General features: G+C 40.5%; 1 protein-coding gene across 1 annotated transcript in view; it reads right to left on the reverse strand.

The window, feature by feature from the left end:
• The window catches only part of BMERB1 (bMERB domain containing 1), a 104,783-nt gene that overhangs the window by 50,196 nt on the left and 33,790 nt on the right, over window positions 1-20,797 (reverse strand). Inside the window, exon 2 of the mRNA XM_073362355.1 lies at window positions 12,657-12,780. Coding sequence (XP_073218456.1) covers window positions 12,657-12,780 — 124 coding nt within the window. The remainder of the gene's footprint in view (window positions 1-12,656; window positions 12,781-20,797) is intronic.

Genomic DNA, 20,797 nt, shown 5'->3' on the forward strand with positions numbered 1-20,797 from the left:
TGCTGTACATGGCACTTTGCCATCCAATAGTCATATTCAATGCCAGATCAATGAGCCAGAAGAAATAGAAAAAACAGTCATTTGATAAAAGAAAAGGAGTACTTGTGGCACCTTAGAGACTAACCAGTTTCCACGGTATGCATCCGATGAAGTGAGCTGTAGCTCACGAAAGCTCATGCTCAAATAAATTGGTTAGTCTCTAAGGTGCCACAAGTACTCCTTTTCTTTTTGCGAATACAGACTAACACAGCTGTTACTCTGAAACCAGTCATTTGATAGTGAGCAAATTAAAATTTAAAATAAACCTCATATGTATAAAGAAAAGGAGGACTTGTGGCACCTTAGAGACTAACAAATTTATTAGAGCATAAGCTTTCGTGGGCTACATCCCACTTCATCGGATGCATAGAATGGAACATACAGTAAGAAGATCTATATATAAACACAGATAAGTTGGAAGTTGCCATACAAACTGTGAGAGGCTAATTAGTTAAGATGAGCTATTATCAGCCAGAGAAAAAAACTTTTTTGTAGTGATAATCAAGATGGCCCATTTAGACAGTTGACAAGCAGGTGTGAGGATACTTAACTTAGGGAAATAGATTCAATATGTGTAATGGCCCAGCCACTCCCAGTCTCTATTCAAACCCAAGTTAATGGTATCTAGTTTGCATATTAATTCAAGCTCAGCAATTTCTCGGTTAAGTCTGTTTTTGAAGCTTTTCTGTTGCAAAATTGACACCCTTAAATCTTTTACTGAGTGGCCAGAGAGGTTGAAGTGTTCTTCTACCGGTTTTTGAATGTCATGATTCCTGATGTCAGATTTGTGTCCATTTATTCTTTTGCGTAGAGACTGTCCGGTTTGGCCAATGTACATGGCAGAAGGCACATGATGGCATATGTCACATTGGTAGATGTGCAGGTGAACGAGCCCCAGATGGTGTGGCTAATGTGATTAGGTCCTATGATGGTGTCACTTGAATAAATATGTGGACAGAGTTGGCATCGGGCTTTGTTGCAAGGATAGGTTTCTGGGGTAGTGTTGTGTGGTGTGTGGTTGCTGAGAGTATTTGCTTCAGGTTGGGGGGCTGTCTGTAAGCGAGGACTGGTCTGTCTCCCAAGATCTGTGAGAGTGAGGGATCATTTTTCAGGATACGTTGTAAATCTGCGATGATGCGCTGAAGAGGTTTTAGTTGGGGGCTGAAGGTGACAGCTAGTGGCATTCTGTTATTTTCTTTGTTGGGCCTGTCCTGTACTCGGTGACTTCTGGATACTCTTCTGGATCTGCCAATCTGTTTTTTCACTTCAGCAGGTGGGTACTGCAGTTTTAAGAATGCTTGATAGAGATCTTGTAGGTGTTTGTCTTTGTCTGAGGGATTGGAGCAAATGCGGTTGTACCTTAGAGCTTGGCTGTAGACAATGGATCGTGTGGTGTGTCCTGGATGGAAGCTGGAGGCATGTAGGTAAGTATAGGGTGGTGTTTATGTGACCATCGCTTATTAGCACAGTAGTGTCCAGAAAAAGGACCGCTTGTGTGGATTGGTCTAGGCTGAGGTTGATGGTGGGATGGAAATTGTTGAAATTGTGGTGGAGTTCCTTAAGGGCTTCTTTTCCATGGGTCCAGATGATGAAGATGTCATCAATGTAGCGCAAGTAGAGTTGGGGTGTTAGGGGACAAGAGCTAAGGAAGCATTGTTCTAAGTCAGCCATAAAAATATTGGCATACTGTGGGGCCATGCAGGTACCCATAGCAGTGCCGCTGACTTGAAGGTATATATTGTCCCTAAATGTGAAATAGTTGTGGGTGTGGACAAAGTCACAAAGTTCAGCCACCAGGTTTTCCATGACATTATCAGGCATACTGTTCCTAACGGCTTGTAGTCCATCTTTGTGTGGAATGTTGGTGTTGAGGGCTTCTACATCCATAGTGGCCAGGATGGTGTTTTCAGGAAGATCACCGATGGATTGTAGTTTCCTCAGAAAGTCAGTGGTGTCTTGAAGATAGCTGGGAGTGCTGGTAGCGTAGGGCTTGAGGAGAGAGTCCACATTGCCAGACAGTCCTGCTGTCAGGGTGCCAATGCCTGAGATGATGGGGCATCCAGGATTCCCAGGTTTATGGATTTTGGGTAGCAGACAGAATATCTCTGCTTGGGGCTATAGGGGTGTGTCTGTGCGGATTTGTTCTTGTGCTTTTTCAGGGAGTTTCTTGAGCAGATGGTGTAGTTTCTTTTGGTAATCCTCAGTAGGATCAGAAGATAATGGCCTGTGGAATGTGGAGTTAGAGAGCTGCCTAGCAGCCTCTTGTTCATATTCCAACTTATTCATGATGACGACAGCACCTCCTTTGTCAGCCTTTTTGATTATGATGTCATAATTGTTCCTGAGGCTGTTGATGCTGTTGTGTTCAGCACGGCTGAGGTTATGGGGCAAGTGATGCTGCCTTTCCACAGTTTCAGCCCGTGCACGTCGACGGAAGCAATCTATGTAGAAGTCCAGTCTGTTGCTTTGACCTTCAGGAGGAGTCCACCCAGAATCCTTCTTTTTGTAGTGTTGGTAGGAAGGATTCTGTGGGTTAGTATGTTCAGAGGTGTGTTGGAAATATTCTTTGAGTCGGAGATGTCGAAAGTAGGATTCTAGGTCACCACAGAACTGTATCATGTCTGTGTGTCTGGAGGGACAAAAGGAGAGGCCCCAAGATAGGACAGACTCTTCTGCCGGGCTAAGAATATAGCTGGAAAGATTAACAATATTGTTGGGTGGGTTAAGGGAACTACTGTTGTGGCTCTTTGTGGCATGTAGCAGTTTAGATAGTTTAGTGTCCTTTTTCTTTTGTAGAGAAGCAAAGTTTGTGTTGTAAATGACTTGTCCAGTTTTACATGTGTAAGTAAAAGTAATTATTATTGCTGCCTTTTCTAGCTTCAGAATGAAAATATTCAACTGCAGGCTTGTTTCTTTGTACTGAAATACTTTTCAGATTTTGTCAATAATGAGTTAGCATCGGATTTTTCATGATTATACTTCCTGTGGTTTATTCCTGGTCCAGGAATGAGCAAGTGGAAAGGTGTTTTAGAGCCACTGTTCACTGCTTCCAGCTGTGCTGAGACACCTATGGCATCTCCAGAAAGATTTTTCACCCTTTATTTCTCTTCACTCTGCAGTTCCATCATTGTCTCCAGTGGATCCATAACAGATCTGAGGTCTTCTTTGGAGGAGGTTAGAGGAAGAATCAAGAAATCTGATTCTTCCCTTATCCTTTTGCTTCTCCTCTTATAGGTATATTTCCAGATCCCAGCTACTGAAGAAACTGTCAGCCCTGATCTGAGTTCCACCACAACTTCCACCACTGTCCTGGCCCTGTTGGGTTCCACCACAACAACTTTTGGATGATCCGCCTTTATACATGGAAAGGTGTAGTGTCATCCAATAAGGATCCAGTGGCTCAACACTCTTCAGATCCGGTTACTCCAGATCCATCCGTAGCTCAGTTGGTTGTACCTGATACACTTTCTGAAGAAGAGGATGAGGCGACACCTCCTCTTTTGGACCAGGAACAAATGGATACTGACTTTCATCCCCATTTGTTTCCTGACGAGCATGTGGGTGTAACTTTTGCTTCTTCCTGTTTTGAGGATGCTTTGCAACTGCATGACCTTGTTGATTGCATGGTACCCACATTAAATTTACCTTTGGTGGCTGTGGAGGAAGTCTCCCATCCAGTACTTGACATTCTTGTGACTACCTCCATGAACAGGATGTTGCAGTCTGCCAAGACTGTTTGGTCAATTCCTGCTACCTGTCAACCTATTTCCAAGAAAACAAACAAACAGTACTAGAGTCTACATGAATGGCTCTCTTACTTTCGTTCACAGCCTGTGCAAATTCACTAATGGTGGCTGCTGCCAGTATAGGTTTAGGTCTGGTCAAACTCACTCTACTCCTGCTGATAGAGAGGAGAGAAAAACTGACACACTTGTAAGAAAAGTTTTCTTGTCCTCTTCTCTGGGAATTGGAGTGGCTAATTACTAGTCAATGATGGCCTGTTATCAATTCCACTTATGGGAGAGGATGGCTTATTTGTCCAAGATTTGCCAGGAGATAAAAGACTGGCTAATGCTATTTTGATAGAACAGCAGCATATGGCAAAGTATGCCCTCAGAGAATCATTTGATGCTTCAGACTCTTCCACCAGAGCACTGGCATCTGCAGTTACCTTGAGGAGGCAATCTCAGCTCCATTCCTCTTTCTTGACTGTGGACATTAGAGTCAAGGAGGAAGATCTCCCATTCAAAGGAGATGGTCTTTGCAGCAATAAGACTGATGAACTGTTGGAAAAATTAAAGAAAACTAGATCCATTGCTCGTTTTATGGGTATCTATCCCTCACTCAGAAGGGGACTTTCTACTCCTTCTTTTCAATACCAGGGGCAATATTGCCCTCAGTTATCTACTTATTTTTCTTCAAATCAGAGTAATCAGCAACAGCATCAGCAATCTCAGTCTTCATTCCAGACCCAGCATAAAAAGCATCTGTCAGATACCTAACATGAAGACCCCTTCTTCATCTTCTGTGAACACCAGATTGGATGTGATGATCAAGAGTCACGGACCAATCAGCCAGGATCCATCCCTTCTTTTATTTGCAGACAAGCTAGCCCAATTCATCAACAAATAACCTTGGACTTATGGGTACTAGAGATAATAGAGAAGGGCTGGGCCAGTCAGTCTGAAAAACTGCCCCCTCTTTATTCTCCCTACCCTTCCCCTTTCAGGAAACCTTCTTACAATATTATTCAGAAGAACACAAGCTGCTCCAGATAGGAGCTGTCAAGGTGGTACCCAAAAATCTTTTCAAGGTACTGCCTGACACAGAAAAAAGATGAGAGTCTTCGTCTGATTTTAGATTTAGGAAAATTGAACAGGTATATCTAGAAGTTCTGGTTTTCTATGTTAACCCTGGCCTCCATAATTTCCTTGCTTTCAACTGTGGATTGGTTCACCACTCTTGATTTAAAGGACATTTATTTTCATATCTCTATTTCACATAGTATTGAAAATACCTACATTTCATGGTGGTGGGCACCATTTCCAGTACAAGGTATACCTGTTCAGCCTGTCAACTGCACAAAGGGCCTTTTCAAAGTGCCTTTCTGTAGTAGCAACACATCTGAGAAAATAAGGTAGTTTTGTTTATCCATATTTGGATGATTGGTTGCTTAAAGCTAGTTCACGTGAGGATGTGTTACTCCACATCATGTTTACAATCTTCATCTTTCCAAATTTGGGTCTGCATCTCAGTGTCAAAAAAATCAACTTTCTGGCCACCTCAGATAATTCCTTTTATAGGTTCTATACTGGACTCAGAAGCAGGGAAAGCTTTTCTTTCAGAGGACAGGTTACTAAAGATAGAGCAAGTGGTTTTGCAAATTTGAGACTGCCCATCCTGGAAGGTAATCATCTTACTGGGTCTCATGGGTTTGATGGCAGGGACCAATTATGTAGCTCCCTTTGCTATTCTCAGAATGTGATGCAGGCAGCATTGGACATCTTGAATCTACACATCAAATCAGGACAGTCTTCAAAAGTTTGTCACCATGCCTCAGGATGTTCTAGATTCACTGAGGTGGTAGATGAACAAAGCAAATGTTCTCAGAGGCATCCTGTCCAATCCCGCTTTTTTTTAATTCAAAAAATTTCAACCAGTTCTATGACTGGTCAAAAAAATGGGCAGGAAATTACTTCAGTTTCATTGAAATTGTTCTCATTTTTTTCAATTCAGAATTTCATCAAAATGTCAAATTTAAAAGATTGAAAAAAATTGCTCTCAGTATGAAACTATTTGTTCTTCAGACATAATCCTAACATGGTATGCAGAAAAGTAGAGCCCTTTGAAGATGTCTATGATACGTATTAGAGAGGGGTCTGAACCAAAACCAAAGACCTGAAGACTTCACCTGAACTTTGCAACTTGGATATACATCTAATATAGAACACACATACATACACTTTCAGGGAAGTTAAAGTGTAGTGCTGAATACAGTTTAAGTCAGATATTCCCTTGCCATCATCAAGTGCTTTAAAATTAGCCTTAAAAAATGATGATGATGATGTGTATAGCTTTTATCTCATCAGCCGCCTGGACCGTCCTTCTCATGCCCCCCCTCCCCCCCCTATCGGGATGACTTTTACAAAGCTCCTAGTGGTGGTGACCTATTCAGTAAAGGTCCTATTTAAATACTGGAGTGTTACCAATCTGAATGCTGTAATGTAACATGCTGGCATTTGCCTATTGACACAGAAGCCACACATTTCATTTTATCCTTAGTGAAGGTTTTCCTACAAGATTCATTAGTAATTCATGTCATTTTGTTCAAGGTGGGGAAGAATCTAGAATTTATCTTCAGCATGGTGCACTTCAGCACCAACTGCAATAACTAGAGTTGGATTCATACACCTTAACTTTCCAGACAAGCAGATCAGTCTCTAAACCACAATAAAGGCAGGATAGTCTCCTTCAACTGCACCTCATGCTGCGTGGAGGGGAAAAGAGAAAATGCAAAGTAGGAAATGAATGATACATAGCTCATAAACAGGAACTGCCTGAAGGAATATTACATTATCCATGAAATCACATACCAGTGGATAATTTCTTGCTGGTTTATACACAGAAAACAAGATAGTTGGGAAATGCTAATTGACTGCTGAGCAGCTAGGCCTCACTAGTTTTTTTTTTTTTTACTAGAAACTATGTTAACCTGGAGAAATTCTCTTCACCAAATGTCCTTTGTTCATGGCAGCACATATTTCATTGGATAAAATATGTGCTGCAGTAAATGTTGTGACCATCAAAGGCAATGCACTGTATTATTCCTAAGCCATTTCAAGCCTCCAGTATAAGTGAATTTTATTATCGTTCCATTAACCCTTTGCTGAGCTTGTTAGAGTGCAACCTCCTGAGAAAAGTAACATCGTATCATTTCAGTTAGAAATCTATGGGTTAGGTTCTCATCTGCTGTAAATCTGTACCCCTCCACTGACTTCATTGGAGCTGGAGCTACTCTGATTTACACCAACTGGGGATCTGGTCCTCTATTTTTATTCACACTCCAATATGAGTAGAAAAAGCAGTGAGATAAAAGCTCCTAAAATACATCATCAAAGGGTAGGTTTTTGTTATAATAACTGATCTGTAATTAAGCTAGGCTAAAATCCTTCCATCAGATCCACAGGCACACTAGGGCAGGGATTCTCAAACTGGGGGTCAGGATGAGGAATTGCTGGCAGCATGGAACAGCTGGGAGGCAGCGCTGGTGGTGCTGAATGGCAAGCAGGAAGCCTGTAGCTCTCATCTCCCTAAAATCATTGTGATGTTTTGATGCTTGATGGATTGGCTGAGGAAGAGGATGGTGGTTCATGTGCTTCAGGGAGGGAATGAGAATAGAGATGGAAGCAGAGCTCCTGGTGGGAATGAGATTAGGCAGGGGTAGGTAATGCAGACAGGCAGATACCATGGCAGTACAGGACATGGTGCATATGTGATGTCCTCAGTGTCCCATGGATTCAAGAACATGTGTAATTATAACCCTACATGTGGAACTAACTGTTGTTTAAACCCTGACAATCTGATGGGAGATGTGGCCCAATATCCTATGAAACTCCTCTATCAGCCAGACCTACCCAACAGGCAAAGATGAATTTCACTTGAGATTTGTTGCCCTGCTTGTGTGCAGAGACCATCAGGCAATGGGGAAATTCCTGGAACAACACCTGATGAACTTTAACAGAAAATCAATGCAGACAGTTGCTCCAACCCCATTATTCCACTAGGAACTGTCCATTTTTGCAATCTTTGGTGAAGTGGGATGGGACTGAGCAGCAGGTTTCTGGGGATGGGTTTTATTTTAGAAGCTTTATATACCTGAAATGGAAAAACCTCTTTTAATTTGCTTCATCTCCAGTGACCATAAGCTTGCCAAGAGCCAAGTCAACGTTCTGTGATTAAACGTATTTGCTGCTGATTCTCTCAGGAGTCAGTGGTTCTGAAAGCTCTGGATCAAATCATAAAAGTATTAAAGACAGCTTTTTAAAAACAAAATTACAAAATGTGTCTAATTACATTTAACTATCTGTATAAATGATAGTCCCTGGTGTTTAATTATCTAATTAAACTAAGTTAAAAGATGGAGAGACCTTTCTAACCGCAGTGATGCAATAGTGGTAAAATTGATGTATCTGGCAAAAGTAGTTCTTTCAGAAAACAGTGGCTTGTTATAGATTTTGAATTAAAGGAAGAAAAATTAATCTAAAGCATTTAAATATATATACTCTCTGCAGTAAAAATGTTACCTGCAATAAAATTTTCATTGTGTTTGTTACTTAATAGATACCTAGCAGTACATTTCATGACTTTTTTTTCTTTCCATTACTATTTGTGATTTATGAACTTTGAAATCACAATAAAATAGAATCTATAAAGTTGTTCAACTCGCTAGGTTCCTCTCAGAGAACTGGGGATGCTATTCTGTAGTTAAATGAAAACAAAACAAACTGCTGAAAATGAGTGGTTTAGACCACTGTTGTAAAAGTATATTTGGGATTTTCAAAATCACTCTGTCCCTTGAAATAAATGGGAATTTTACAATGGGCTTTGAAAAGATATTATAGAATTAGACTTATGGTGAGTGCTTTTGAAAATCCTACTTGTAAATTGTGGAAGCCTCAAAGGTTAAAATTCAGTCCATGGTTGCCCTTATCTTTAATGGTTCTTGGAGAATGGAATGATCTGAGCACAGGATTTGGGGACAGGAATTTCTGAGTCCTCTATCTGACTTTGACACTGACTTCCTCTGTGACCTTAAGCAAAACACTTAAACCTGCACTTTAAAACTTTGGTGCCTGAAGTTAGGCACCTAAATCATTATTTAAACATGTCGGAAAGTGGTCTGAATGTTCTTTTTAGAGCGACTCAGGACCCACAACTCTCATTGACTTCAGTCGGAGCTATAGGGCTGAAAATCAGGCCAATTATGTAGATGCCTAACTTTAGGCATCATGGTACAGATCCACAAAGGTACTTAGGCACCCTAAGTCACAATTTTAGTCTCCACTGTGACCCACAAAACTCTCTCAGCTGCTGCCTAACCCTGTAGGTCCCTAAACACACTCAGTGCCTAAGTTTTTGCAATTAAAGTTCCCTGGCACCTAAATTTCTGCTGCTTCACTCTATGCATCTGAACACTTGTCTTCTGTCTTCCCCAGAGTGATCCACAAAGTGAGGGAAGATAGGGATTCATCCACCTCACTTGCATGCAGGGCACAATCTGGTAGGTGTGCTCAGAGGCCACGTACTGGATCAGGACCTGTTCAAAGTCTGGCTGGAGGAGGACCCACCTTATACCTTTTAGCCCCCTCATTAGAACACTTACCTGGGTTGTGGGAGACCCCCGTTCAGCCAGGGAGAGAAGGGATTTGAACAGGGGTCTCCCACTCCTGTCAGGTGAGTGCTCTAACCACTGAGTTCTGGGATATTCAGATTTGGGGCTCCCTCAATCTCTCCTGTTGAAGTTGTTCCACTTTGTATAAATAATTAGTCACTGGAGCAGGGAGACTGGATGCTGGGTTCCCCACCTCCCACGTATGTGCCGTAACCACTAAGATATAGAGTTATTCTCAGTCTTAGTCTCTCTGGCCTAATGACGCTTTAATTATTTATCCAAATTTAGGAGAGACTAAACAAGAGAGGAGGACACTGCACATCACAATATCCCATATCTTAGTGGTTGAAGCACTCCCCTAAGAATGCGAGACCCCTGTTCAAATCCTTTTTCACCCTCTGACAGAGAGGGAAATTGAACCCAGGTCTCCCACATCCCAGGTGAATGCACTAAGCTAAAGGTTATAAAGCGGGAAGTGGCACCACCACTGTGCTGATGGTTTAGAGCATATTCAGAGTCTGAGTCAGTCCCACTTATGTTCCAGTTAATTTATTTTCTTTTTTCTTAAGCAGAGGCAGTAATACATAGTAAATGTGAGATTTCATTGACTTGGTTGGCCTTGCAGGACACAAAAGAGCAACATCACAGAGTGGGAAGGAAAGTCATGCCTAAAGGAAGAAGTAACAGGAAAAAAATAACCAGTCTGATTGTGGCAAGATCAGTTAGTTGATCTGGAATAACTGCATCATTTTGTTTTCGCTGTCATATGAATTAAAAAAAGGGTCCAATATTCCAATACCAGAAAGTCTTTTAGCATCTTGGTTAATTATAAGGAATACAATCACACTTACTAAACTCTGTCCCACTCCCTCACGCTTCCACACTCTGGGCTCCATCACCAAATACTCTTTGGCTTGCTTTGATCATGCCATTAACTGAAAATCTAAAGCAGCAGCAGAACTAATTAGAGACTGAAGTTCTCATCCAAGCTGGAGAAGACTTAATGGACTGAGCACTAGACATGGCATAGATAGTTTCTCAGTGGTCACATGTTCAAACTCTGGCAGAACCAATTCAGCCCTTCACCATGTTCAGGCCATACAGCTGACTATACAAATCTTTCAAAAGAGACCCAAGTCCCGGCAAGAGAATGCAGCTACTGAAATGCCTTAACTATCAGAACACTGGTCTCAGGACATCGACAATTCCTTTACTTCAGGAAACAACTGAAAGTAATAAACTCATCCATAAATGCAAGTACCTACCTTTTATTTTATTTTAATAGATTCATTTATAAAGTGTGCATGGCTTGAGCAGCTGTAAAATGCTTAGCCCTGGACCCACTGAAGTTAATGGAAGTTGTATCATTAGCTTCAGGGGGAGCAGGGTTTGAGTTATAAAAACAAAACCCATCACAACTTACATGAGCTATCCACAATGAGTGGCAGTAAAGAACCCCTGCTGAGCTGGCTTATGGAAACATTGGCAATATTCCTCTCATTTTTCAGGAATAAAATAGAAGATTTGTAAAAATCAGAAGAAATAAACCAAATAGACACATGTTCCAGCATGTCTACTAGTCTTTGTCACAGCAGTTCACTGATCTTGGGCTCTTAGGGACTATGAAGGGAAGCAATTTCCAATGCTGGAGGCCCTTGTTGGAGAGAAGTCATTGCAGCCAGCCTGAGAGTCTCACCTTGTGAACCAATAGCAAGAGTATTCTCGATGCTTTTATCTATTGTAGGGGGGAAGAGAGCAAGGGGCAGCCTACAAGACAGCCAGATCCCAGACCATTCAGGCCTTTAAAAGTTATCAATCATCGTCCACATTTTGAATTACATGTCAATGTAGAGCAGCAAAGGTGGTATGTGCTCAGAGAAGCTGTCCCACTTCAGCAAGTGGACAGCTGCTCCATGCTCCTCCATATTAAGCAGAGTGTATTCATATTATGGAGAACACTGGGAAAGCACTGTAGATGGTGCCAGTTTTGGCAAAGTTCCCTTTTCAACGGACTGTCAGCGCCTCCATGTTAATCTGCTGACTCTGCCACCTGACAGGAGAAAAGGAGCGTTGAGAACAGCTATGAGCATGAGCACTGGGGAAATGAAAAAGGCAGGCTGGAAATGAGGAAAAAGTAGATCAAGTGAAGAGAAAGAATGTAGGAAAGTATGAGAGACAGCCAGTTACTGCTGTACTCTTTCAGTAGGATAATTTATTTCAATCTCTTTGCACTGTTTGATACAGAAAATGTCAAGGGAAATACAGGTGTCCCTGGCAAGGCTTTTGCTTGACCCGATTCTATCTATATAGAAGCTGATAGCCAAGTATTTACTTGATTACCTAGAAGCAGGTGTGACAAAACCAATCTTGGTCTTGTTTATTTTAGCAGTATCACTCCAAAGACTCTGTCAGCAAACTATTATTTCTAAAAGGTTGTAAGCTGTGGCTGTACATTTGCTCTGGACTGAAATTCACGAACATAGTCTCTAAGGTGCCACAAGTACTCCTTTTCTTTTTGCGAATACAGACTAACACAGCTGCTACTCTGAAAACTAACAGTGCAATTTCCAGAGCTGGATAAAAAAATATTTGCATGATTTGTTGTAAAAAATAGGAGGCCAACCCCGCTTTACTCACACAAGTGAGTCAAAGAGGAGAGTGAGGGAGCATTGAAGCCAATGGGACTACTTGCATGAGTAAGGGTTAAAGGATCAGGCTATATATTTGTCCTTTAAAATGGGTGTATAGGTGGGGAGAGAAAAGGGCCAGATTCTCAGGTGGTATAAATCAATGTAATCACTAATTTACACCAGCAAAGGATCTGGCCCTATATGAGTAAGGCTAAATTCTTCCCTTGGGTATTCCTGTGCAGATTCCATTAACTTCAGTGAGACTTGAGTAGAATTTAGTTGTTGTTTCTTCACACCATGCTCACTCCCCACCTAGGATACGAGCTCTGGTGTGAAAACATGATCTGCCAGAAGCATTGCGCCAATGTTTCCCTTTGTAAGCAATAGATCCTCTTTGTAAATTCTGTAAAACATGTTGAATAAAATTTTTTAACTTCCTTTGCAACTACAAAAATCATTTCCCAGTGGCATTTTGCAAACATTCAGCTAAAATGGGAACTCTTCATTTTTTTTAAGTGTCAAATGGATAAAAAAAAACCTAAACTCCTATTTTGATTAGTTTTGCTTAGCATTTTCCCAGAAGAGTTGGTACTTACATAAACCTGAGCTCTGATTCTCTTCTGACTAAGACTTCCCGAAGCCTCTGGATCTTTGCCATCTCCAATTCGATTTCCTCAGGCATCATTGTTGTTTCAGCCATTGAGATGATGTCAAGTTGATCTATGTGTGTGAAGGAAGACAGGAAATGAATGAGGCTGGTCTAACTAAACTTAGCAGGATCTTTAAAGAATACAACTTAATCGGCCATGGTGAATTAATGTGGGTAGCAGGGAACATACTAGCTGGATGCTAGGTAGACTGGTCCTTTCTTGTTTTGCTGGGTAGTTTCAATTATTTTAATCATTTAAAAATAAAAGGATTCCTGTAAATCTCTAATACGATTTGACATGTGCGCAAAAGAAAGCCTAACCTACAGTAACCCAGTGTACTGTCAGAGCTGCTGTGCCTTATTTTACATCACTACAGACTTTTAAAATATAGCAATATAACTGCTACAAAGCTTACCAGCTACAAGAATTCACTCTTGTGAACAATCCTGCATTGGAAGAGATATGGACAAAATGAACTAATAAGAATTTTTCATCCCTAATTCCTATGATTCTTCCTGGAACTCCATTTATTTAAATGGGACAGGCAGTTAAAAGGACAGCCCAGAGAAAAGGGCCCATCAGAGAAGAGGCTAAAGAGAACAGGCTAAAGAGTGTGTATAAGAGGCTAAGGGCCTAATCCTGTGAAGCACAGAATGTTTCTTGTGAAATGCTAGTAATCATGATTTCCATTGAAATCAGGTGGAGTGGAGGATACACAGTACTTTGTAGGAGGTGTTCAGCAAGTGGCAGGATCAGGCAGGCCCCTTTTATTATTATTTTTGTGTAATTGACATGTTCTCTCTTCCCTATTGGTAGAAGTAGGTACTATCTGTCTACAGAGAGTTGGTTTGGGAAGGAGGACTCTGACCTCCAGGAAACCTTATGCTGATGTTTTATCACATTTATTTATCTTGGCCAAGATTTTAAAATGAGTCTAATGATTTTGGGGTGCTTCAGTTTTTGGGAAGCACCTTAAAGAGGCTTGGTTTTCAGGCAGTGCTGAGCAGTTGGCCTCTGAAAATTAGGCCCCTTTAGTCTCCAATTAAATAACAAAAACTGAGACACCCAAACTCACTCGCTACATTTGAACACATATGTGTACAGGACACGAAAAAACAAAAAATGAAATTGTAGCATTAGCTACATTTCTGAATTAGGAGAATGCAGCTCTACCAATTAAAAGGAAACAAATTATGAAAGTACCACCATAAACACCAGACCCAGGCAGCTGAACATCTTACACAGAAGACTTGGAATATGAATAAAGCTACAGTTCCCTCTGTTGCTTTATCCCTCTTCAAGCACCATCAATCGCCTTATGTTTTCCTTTTTGCTCTACCCAACTGCTCTTAAGGTCTCATATTACAGTGACCATCTAGTGGTTAGGGCACTGACCTGGGACAAGGGTTCCATTCCCTGCTCTGCCATAGCTGCATTGTGAGACCCTGGGCAAGTCACTTGTCCTCTCCATTCCCCATTTGTTAAATTGGGGAAAAATACTTTCCTGTCTCACAGGAAGAAGATTGTGAAGTGCTTTGAGATCTAATGATAGAAAGTGCTGTATAAAAAATAGACTATTATTATTATTATTATTAACATAGAGGAAGACATCTAGGTGTGGTTTTCCTTAGAATATCCCCAATCAACATGGCTCCCGTATTAGCTAACTCACCAATACTATTCCAACTATTCTTGGAAAGTCGAGGAGAATTGGGAAAGTACCAGAGGACTGAAAAAAAGCAAATATGGAATCAATCTTCAAAAAAGGAAAGAAGAGTTACCCTGGAAACTACAGACTGGCAATTTCAGTTCCTAGTAAAACAATGGAGCAAATATGAAAAGAAAAGTAAAATCACTAAATGGCTAGAAGATAATAGAACCATGAGCAAAAGAAGCACCGATTTATAAAGAACAAAAGTTGATAGCTTTTTAAATAAAACTACAAAACTGATAGATGAAGGAATGTTATACAGTATATTTGGAAGTTAATCTTATTATCAGCATTAATCCAAATTGACTTAATTCTGTCTCATGGACTGGAAACAAACTAAAGGGCCTAAATAAGGATAAAATTATAGATGATGATGGTGATGTATTTCATTTAGGAGAGGTTTCTAGCTGGTATCAGTATTAGGTCCCATCTTACTGAATGTTATTAGTGACCAGTGGAGTAAGCAGAACATTAATGAAAAGTATATATACTATTAAACGGAGGCCTTACAAATAACAGAAATAATATGTAGGAATTTTGAGAGGTGAGAAATCTGGACATGAGGCAACAAAATGGGATTCATCTTAGAAAATAGTTATCCATCTGGGTGAAAATAATCGGAAATGCAAATATTCAAAGTGAAGGAGAAACACTTAGACCCATCCTTTCCTCTGCTACACACTGCAAAGGACAGCAAAACAGGTCAAAAAATGTGCATGAGGGAACCATCCCTCTATAACGTGCTTCCCCCGGACACCCCAGAAGTCCCTCTGATGAAGGTCGCTGAGGCTGGAGCTTTGCAGTTCTAATGGGTGGCAGGCTAAAGGAAAGGGAGCAGACTATGAACACGACTTGCTTCCTCTGCAAAGTGAAGATTTTTTCAGTTAGAACATTGTTAGAATCTCTTCCATAGGCAGGGGTGTGATCTAGATGTCCTAATAGGAGCTGGAAAAGACCTATTTCTATGATTTATATGATTCTCTCCATTGTGAAACTTGTGGCCAGATTTTCCAAAAAGCTCTTCTGAAAATCTAGTCACTTATTTTGGTGCCTAAATGAGAGCTGAAATCCAACCCTTCTGGAAATTCTGGCCTTAATGCCTAATGCAAAGCCCTTCCAGCCCTGGCCTGTCTGGAATCAAGGGACCACTCTAAAGTTCTGAACTTCAATCCAATACATGTACCACTTTGTGCTACCACAAGACCAATGGGCAGAATTACATATAATATCCAGTGGAAGTTACAGCAGGAATCAATCTAAAGAAGCCTTGGAAGAAACAGAAACACTGGTGATTTAAACAAGAAAAATGGATTGCATTCCTATTATTAAAAAAAATATGGAAAGTGTGGCAAAGGATCATTACTGTACTTTAAAAACCTTTTAAGCTGGCCAACATGTTCATTGGCACTGGCTGGGTTATTTTTGCCTTGTGAGTCACCCAACAAATTATAATTTTTGCTTTTACTAACCAGAATCCTTTAACAGGCAAACTTACACCAGAACTGCTCAGGGCTCCAAATTTGCTCTTTGTAAAACTTCATTTCATTGCTAGGTCAAAGAATCAGTATTCATCATTTTGCTTTTTGTAGCGTTCCATTACTACAGAGTTATTTTAACTGGCTGGATCAAAAATAGCTTTGATGCAAATTTATTTCCTAAATGCTTTAAACAGGATGCAGGAAATCATCCTGATTCTACAAAGAATTAAAGCCAATAAATGCCAAATGTGCAAATAATACAGAAGGTTTTAAAAACAGTTTCCAAGAGCATGTAAATGGAAGTGAATGTTATGTTCTACTTCAAGAATTGTAATTTTCTTCTTACTTACTATTTACATCTACCTATAAATATCCCAGTGTTTGCTATGACCCAGACCAACTACCCCACTGTGATCTCAGCAATTCTGGAAGTGAGTATTAAAAAAGCAGTGTGCCCAGTAGACATTTAGGGTTAGACCTTTGGCTTCTTGTTCCCTTTGCATTGTGGCAACCTGTTAAGTTTCCCCAATTTTTTAGTGCCCCCTTATAAGCTCATAGATTTTAAGGCCAAAAGGAACTATTGTGAAAATCTGTCTGACCTACTGCATATCACAAACCAAAAAATTTCACCTGTATCGAGCCCGTTGAACTACATCATCTCTTTTAGAAAGACATTCATGCCAAGCTGACTGGAGTAGCTCAGGAGTGTGAGTACTGACCTCACAGCAGACTGTTGAGAAGCAGGGCACATGCCCCAAATTGGTTGTGAGTTCTATATTTAGAATTCACCAACCAAATATAAGGTGTGAACTCCTCAAACACTAGTTAAGAGCCTTAACATGGAACCACAGACAGTCCCCTTGGATACTCCAGTCTATCGTGCCACCCAGCATATTTGCCTTTGTGATAGATGGTCCCTTACACCAAAAAATCACAACAATATTCAGGTTATTCCCAGTCCCAAAGGACCAGTCATTTATGCCAGGTCAGTTGCACCTTAGATCCTACACCAAATACAACACTTGTAGCCACTCCTATAATAAATCAAATAAAGATGTATTAACTAAGAAAAATAAATAAGAAAGTTATTTACAAAATTAAAGCAGGTAAACATATACACACAAATGAGTTACAGTCTTAAGTTCAAAAAGGTAACAGAAGCTGCTGTAATATGCAAGATCTATAGGTCCTCTTCAGCTAACACAGGCTAAACAGCTGGGGATCCCTTGCTTATGCTTAGAAATCTTGCCCTCCCCAAGTCCAAGCAGCTTAGAGATGCAGTTTCTTCCTGAAAGGGATTTTTATTTCCTTCCCCCAGAGTTCAAGCTAATGGGACAAATCCCCATGCACATCTCTTCTTCATGGGTGTGGGGGAGCACTCAAAAAAGACTTTTGTCCTCTGATGTTCCACAATGGTTTGTCTGGTATCTATGGGCCTTCTTTTGTTCGGCAGGAAATAACCCTTGCTGTGGCAAACAAATTTCATACTTGGTAATGCTTCTCTCCTGACTGTGGTGGTTTACAGTTTCAGAGCAAACACTTAAATTTTACCTTATAACTAGGGCTGTCAAGTGATTAAAAAAATTAATCGTGATTAATCGTGCTATTAAACAATAATAGAATACTATTTATTTAAATATTTGTGGATGTTTTCTACATTTTCAAATATATTTATTTCAATGACAACACAGAATACAAAGTGTACAGTGCTCACTTTATATTTATTTTTATTACAAATATTTGTACTGTAAAAAACAAAAGAAATAGTATTTTTCAACTCACCTAATACAAGTACTGTAGTGCAATCTCTTTATCATGAAAGTTGAACTTACAAATGTAGAATTATGTACAAAAAAACCTGCATTCAACAATAAAACAATGTAAAACTTTAGAGCCTACAAGTCCACTCAGTCCTACTTCTTGTTCAGCCAATCGCTAAGACAAACAAATTTGTTTACATTTGCAGAAGATAATGCTGCCTGCTTCTTGTTTACAATGTCACCTGAAAGTGAGAACAGGCATTTGCATGGCACTGTTGTAGCCAGCATCGGAAGATATTTACATGCCAGATGTGCTAAAGATTCATATGTCCCTTGATGCGTCAACCAAAACTCCAGAGGACATGCGTTCATGCTGATGATGGGTTCTGCTTGGTAACTGTCCAAAGCAGTGTGAACTAACACATGTTCATTTTCATCATCTGAGTCAGATGCCACCAGAAGAGAGTTGATTTTCTTTTTTGGTGGTTTGGGTTCTGTAGTTTCCGCATCAGAGACTTGCTCCACGCCTCGTCCCTCTCAGATTTGGGAAGGCACTTCCGATTCTTAAATCTTGGCTTGAGTGTTGTAGCAATCTTAAAAATTTCACATTGGTATCTTCTTTGCATTTGGTCAACGTTGCAGTGAAAGTGTTCTTAAAATGAACATGTGCTGGGTCTTCATCCGAGACTGCTAGAACATGAAATATATGGCAGAATGCAGGTAAAACAGAGTTGGAGACATACAATTCTTCCCCAAAGAATTCAGTCACAAATTTAATTAATGCATTATTTTTTTAAGAAGTGTCATCAGCATGGAAGTATGTCCTCTGGAACAATGGCCAAAGCATGAAGAGGCATATGAATCTTTAGCGCATCTGGTACGTAAATATCTTGCGATGCCAGCTACAACAGTGCCATGTGAACACCTGTTCTCACTTTCAGGTAACACTGTAAGTAAGAAGTGGGCAGCATTATGTCTCGTAAATATAAACAAACTTGTTTGTCTTAGCGATTGGCTGAACAAAAACTAGGACTGAGTGGACTTGTAGGCGCTAAAGTTTTACATTGGTTTGTTTTTGAGTGCAGTTATGTAACAAAAAAACCTACATTTGTAACTTGCACTTTGACGATAAAGAGATTGCACTCCAGTACTCGTATGGGGTGAACTGAAAAATACTATTTCTTTTGTTTATCATTTTTACAGTGCAACTTTTGTAATCAAAAATAATATAAAGTGAGCACTGTACACTTTGTAATCTGTGTTGTAATTGAAATTGATTTATTTGAAAATGTAGAAAAACATCCAAAAACATTTAATCAATTTCAATTGGTATTCTATTGCAAAACAATGCATAACCCGGACCCTGCCCCACAGCCTTTAACACACTGCTCTAGCCATATCTCTAAAGTGGTGATCATGTTGTAAGCATGCTCAAGGGAGAAAGGGGGGGTTCACTTGTAGGGGGGGTCTGTGGGGAGCTAGAGCTAGAGGAAGGAATGGGAGTGAAGGAATCCAGACAAAGGGCAATCGGGAAATTTGAATAGGAGAGCCAGAGATAGGGAAAAAGAAAAGGAGTACTTGTGGCACCTTAGAGACTAACAAATTTATTTGAGCATAAGCTTTCGTGAGCTACAGCTCATTTCATTGGATGCATGCAGTGGAAAATACAGTGGGGAGCTATTACCAGCAGGAGAGCGGGGGCGGGGGGGAAACCTTTTGTAGTGATAATCAAGGTGGGCCATTTCCAGCAGTTGACAAGACTGTGTGAGGAACAGTGGGGGGGAGAGGGGAATAAACATGGGGAAATAGTTTTACTTTGTGTAATGACCCATCCACTCCCAGTCTTTATTCAAGCCTAAGTTAATTGTATCCAGTTTGCAAATTAATTCCAATTCAGCTGTCTCTCGTTGGAGTTTGTTTTTGAAGTTTTGTTGTTGAAGAATTGCCACTTTTAGGTCTGTAATCGAGTGACCAAAGAGATTGAAGTGTTCTCTGACTGGTTTTTGAATGTTATAATTCTTGATGTCTGATTTGTGTCCATTTATTCTTTACGTAGAGACTGTCCAGTTTGGCCAATGTACACGGCAGAGGGGCATTGCTGGCACATATCACATTGATAGATGTGCAGGTGAACGAGTTACAGTTACAGATGTTACAGTGTTTATGGTAATACCCACTGTTTCATGTTCTCTATGTATATAAATCTCCCCACTGTATTTTCCACTGCATGCATCAGTGGAACAGATACAGACTAACATGGCTGCTACTCTGAAACCAGAGATAGGGAAGTGGGATGGGAGAAAACATGAAGATGGGGAATATGAGAGATAGGAGGGGGAGCCATAGTGGTGGAGGGGAATAAGGGACAACTCCAGAGTGGAAATGACAGAGGGGAAGGGCAAGAGACTGAAGGATTTGATAGTGGTGAGTTTATGTAAATAAGGCAATCCATATTCATTGCTATGCAATTTAGGGCACTACATTATTTTCCCAGAATCTCCAACTTTCTGAACATAACTTCTTAACAAGTGTGACTGTGAGAACTGCTTTAACAGAGCAGCAGGAAATTCCTTCATGTAAGAGAATCCTTAGGTGTAAAGGCAACAAAGCAGACAGTATGCTACCCACTCCAGCCCTTCCCCATGCCAGAGTAGTGGGCACTCTAAAGCCATGCCAGCAGCAGGAGGGAATAGAAAGGGCATGGTCAGAGCACAATGTGTCCTGCAGATCCTGAGACAGTAGAACAACCACTAGCAGCTCACAGGGAAACATGATCCAGTGGTGAGATCACAGGACTGGGAGTCAAAATTTCTGTAGCCTGTTCCTCACTCTGTTTCTACAAACTTGGGCAAGTCAACAACTTATCTGTGTTTGAGTTTCCCCACTTTTAATATGGAGGAGTCTATTAATGACCTTACCTGACAGAATGTTGTGAGGTTTATAAAACACCCTGAGCTCCTTGAATGCAAAATGCTATAAAAAAACATGCTAAGTCTCTGAGCAAAGATCTTAATAGGACCCATTGGTGAGCTAGACGTACACTGTTCTGATTTAATTCCCTTAGAATTATGAACAAGCCTCATCCATAAGGCTCTGGCTAGGCAGACTGCAACACAAAAAAACACTCTATCTTCATAA

The sequence above is a fragment of the Lepidochelys kempii genome, chromosome 10 (genome assembly GCF_965140285.1).
Source record: "Lepidochelys kempii isolate rLepKem1 chromosome 10, rLepKem1.hap1, whole genome shotgun sequence".
In the NCBI taxonomy this organism is placed as follows: Eukaryota; Metazoa; Chordata; order Testudines; family Cheloniidae; genus Lepidochelys; species Lepidochelys kempii.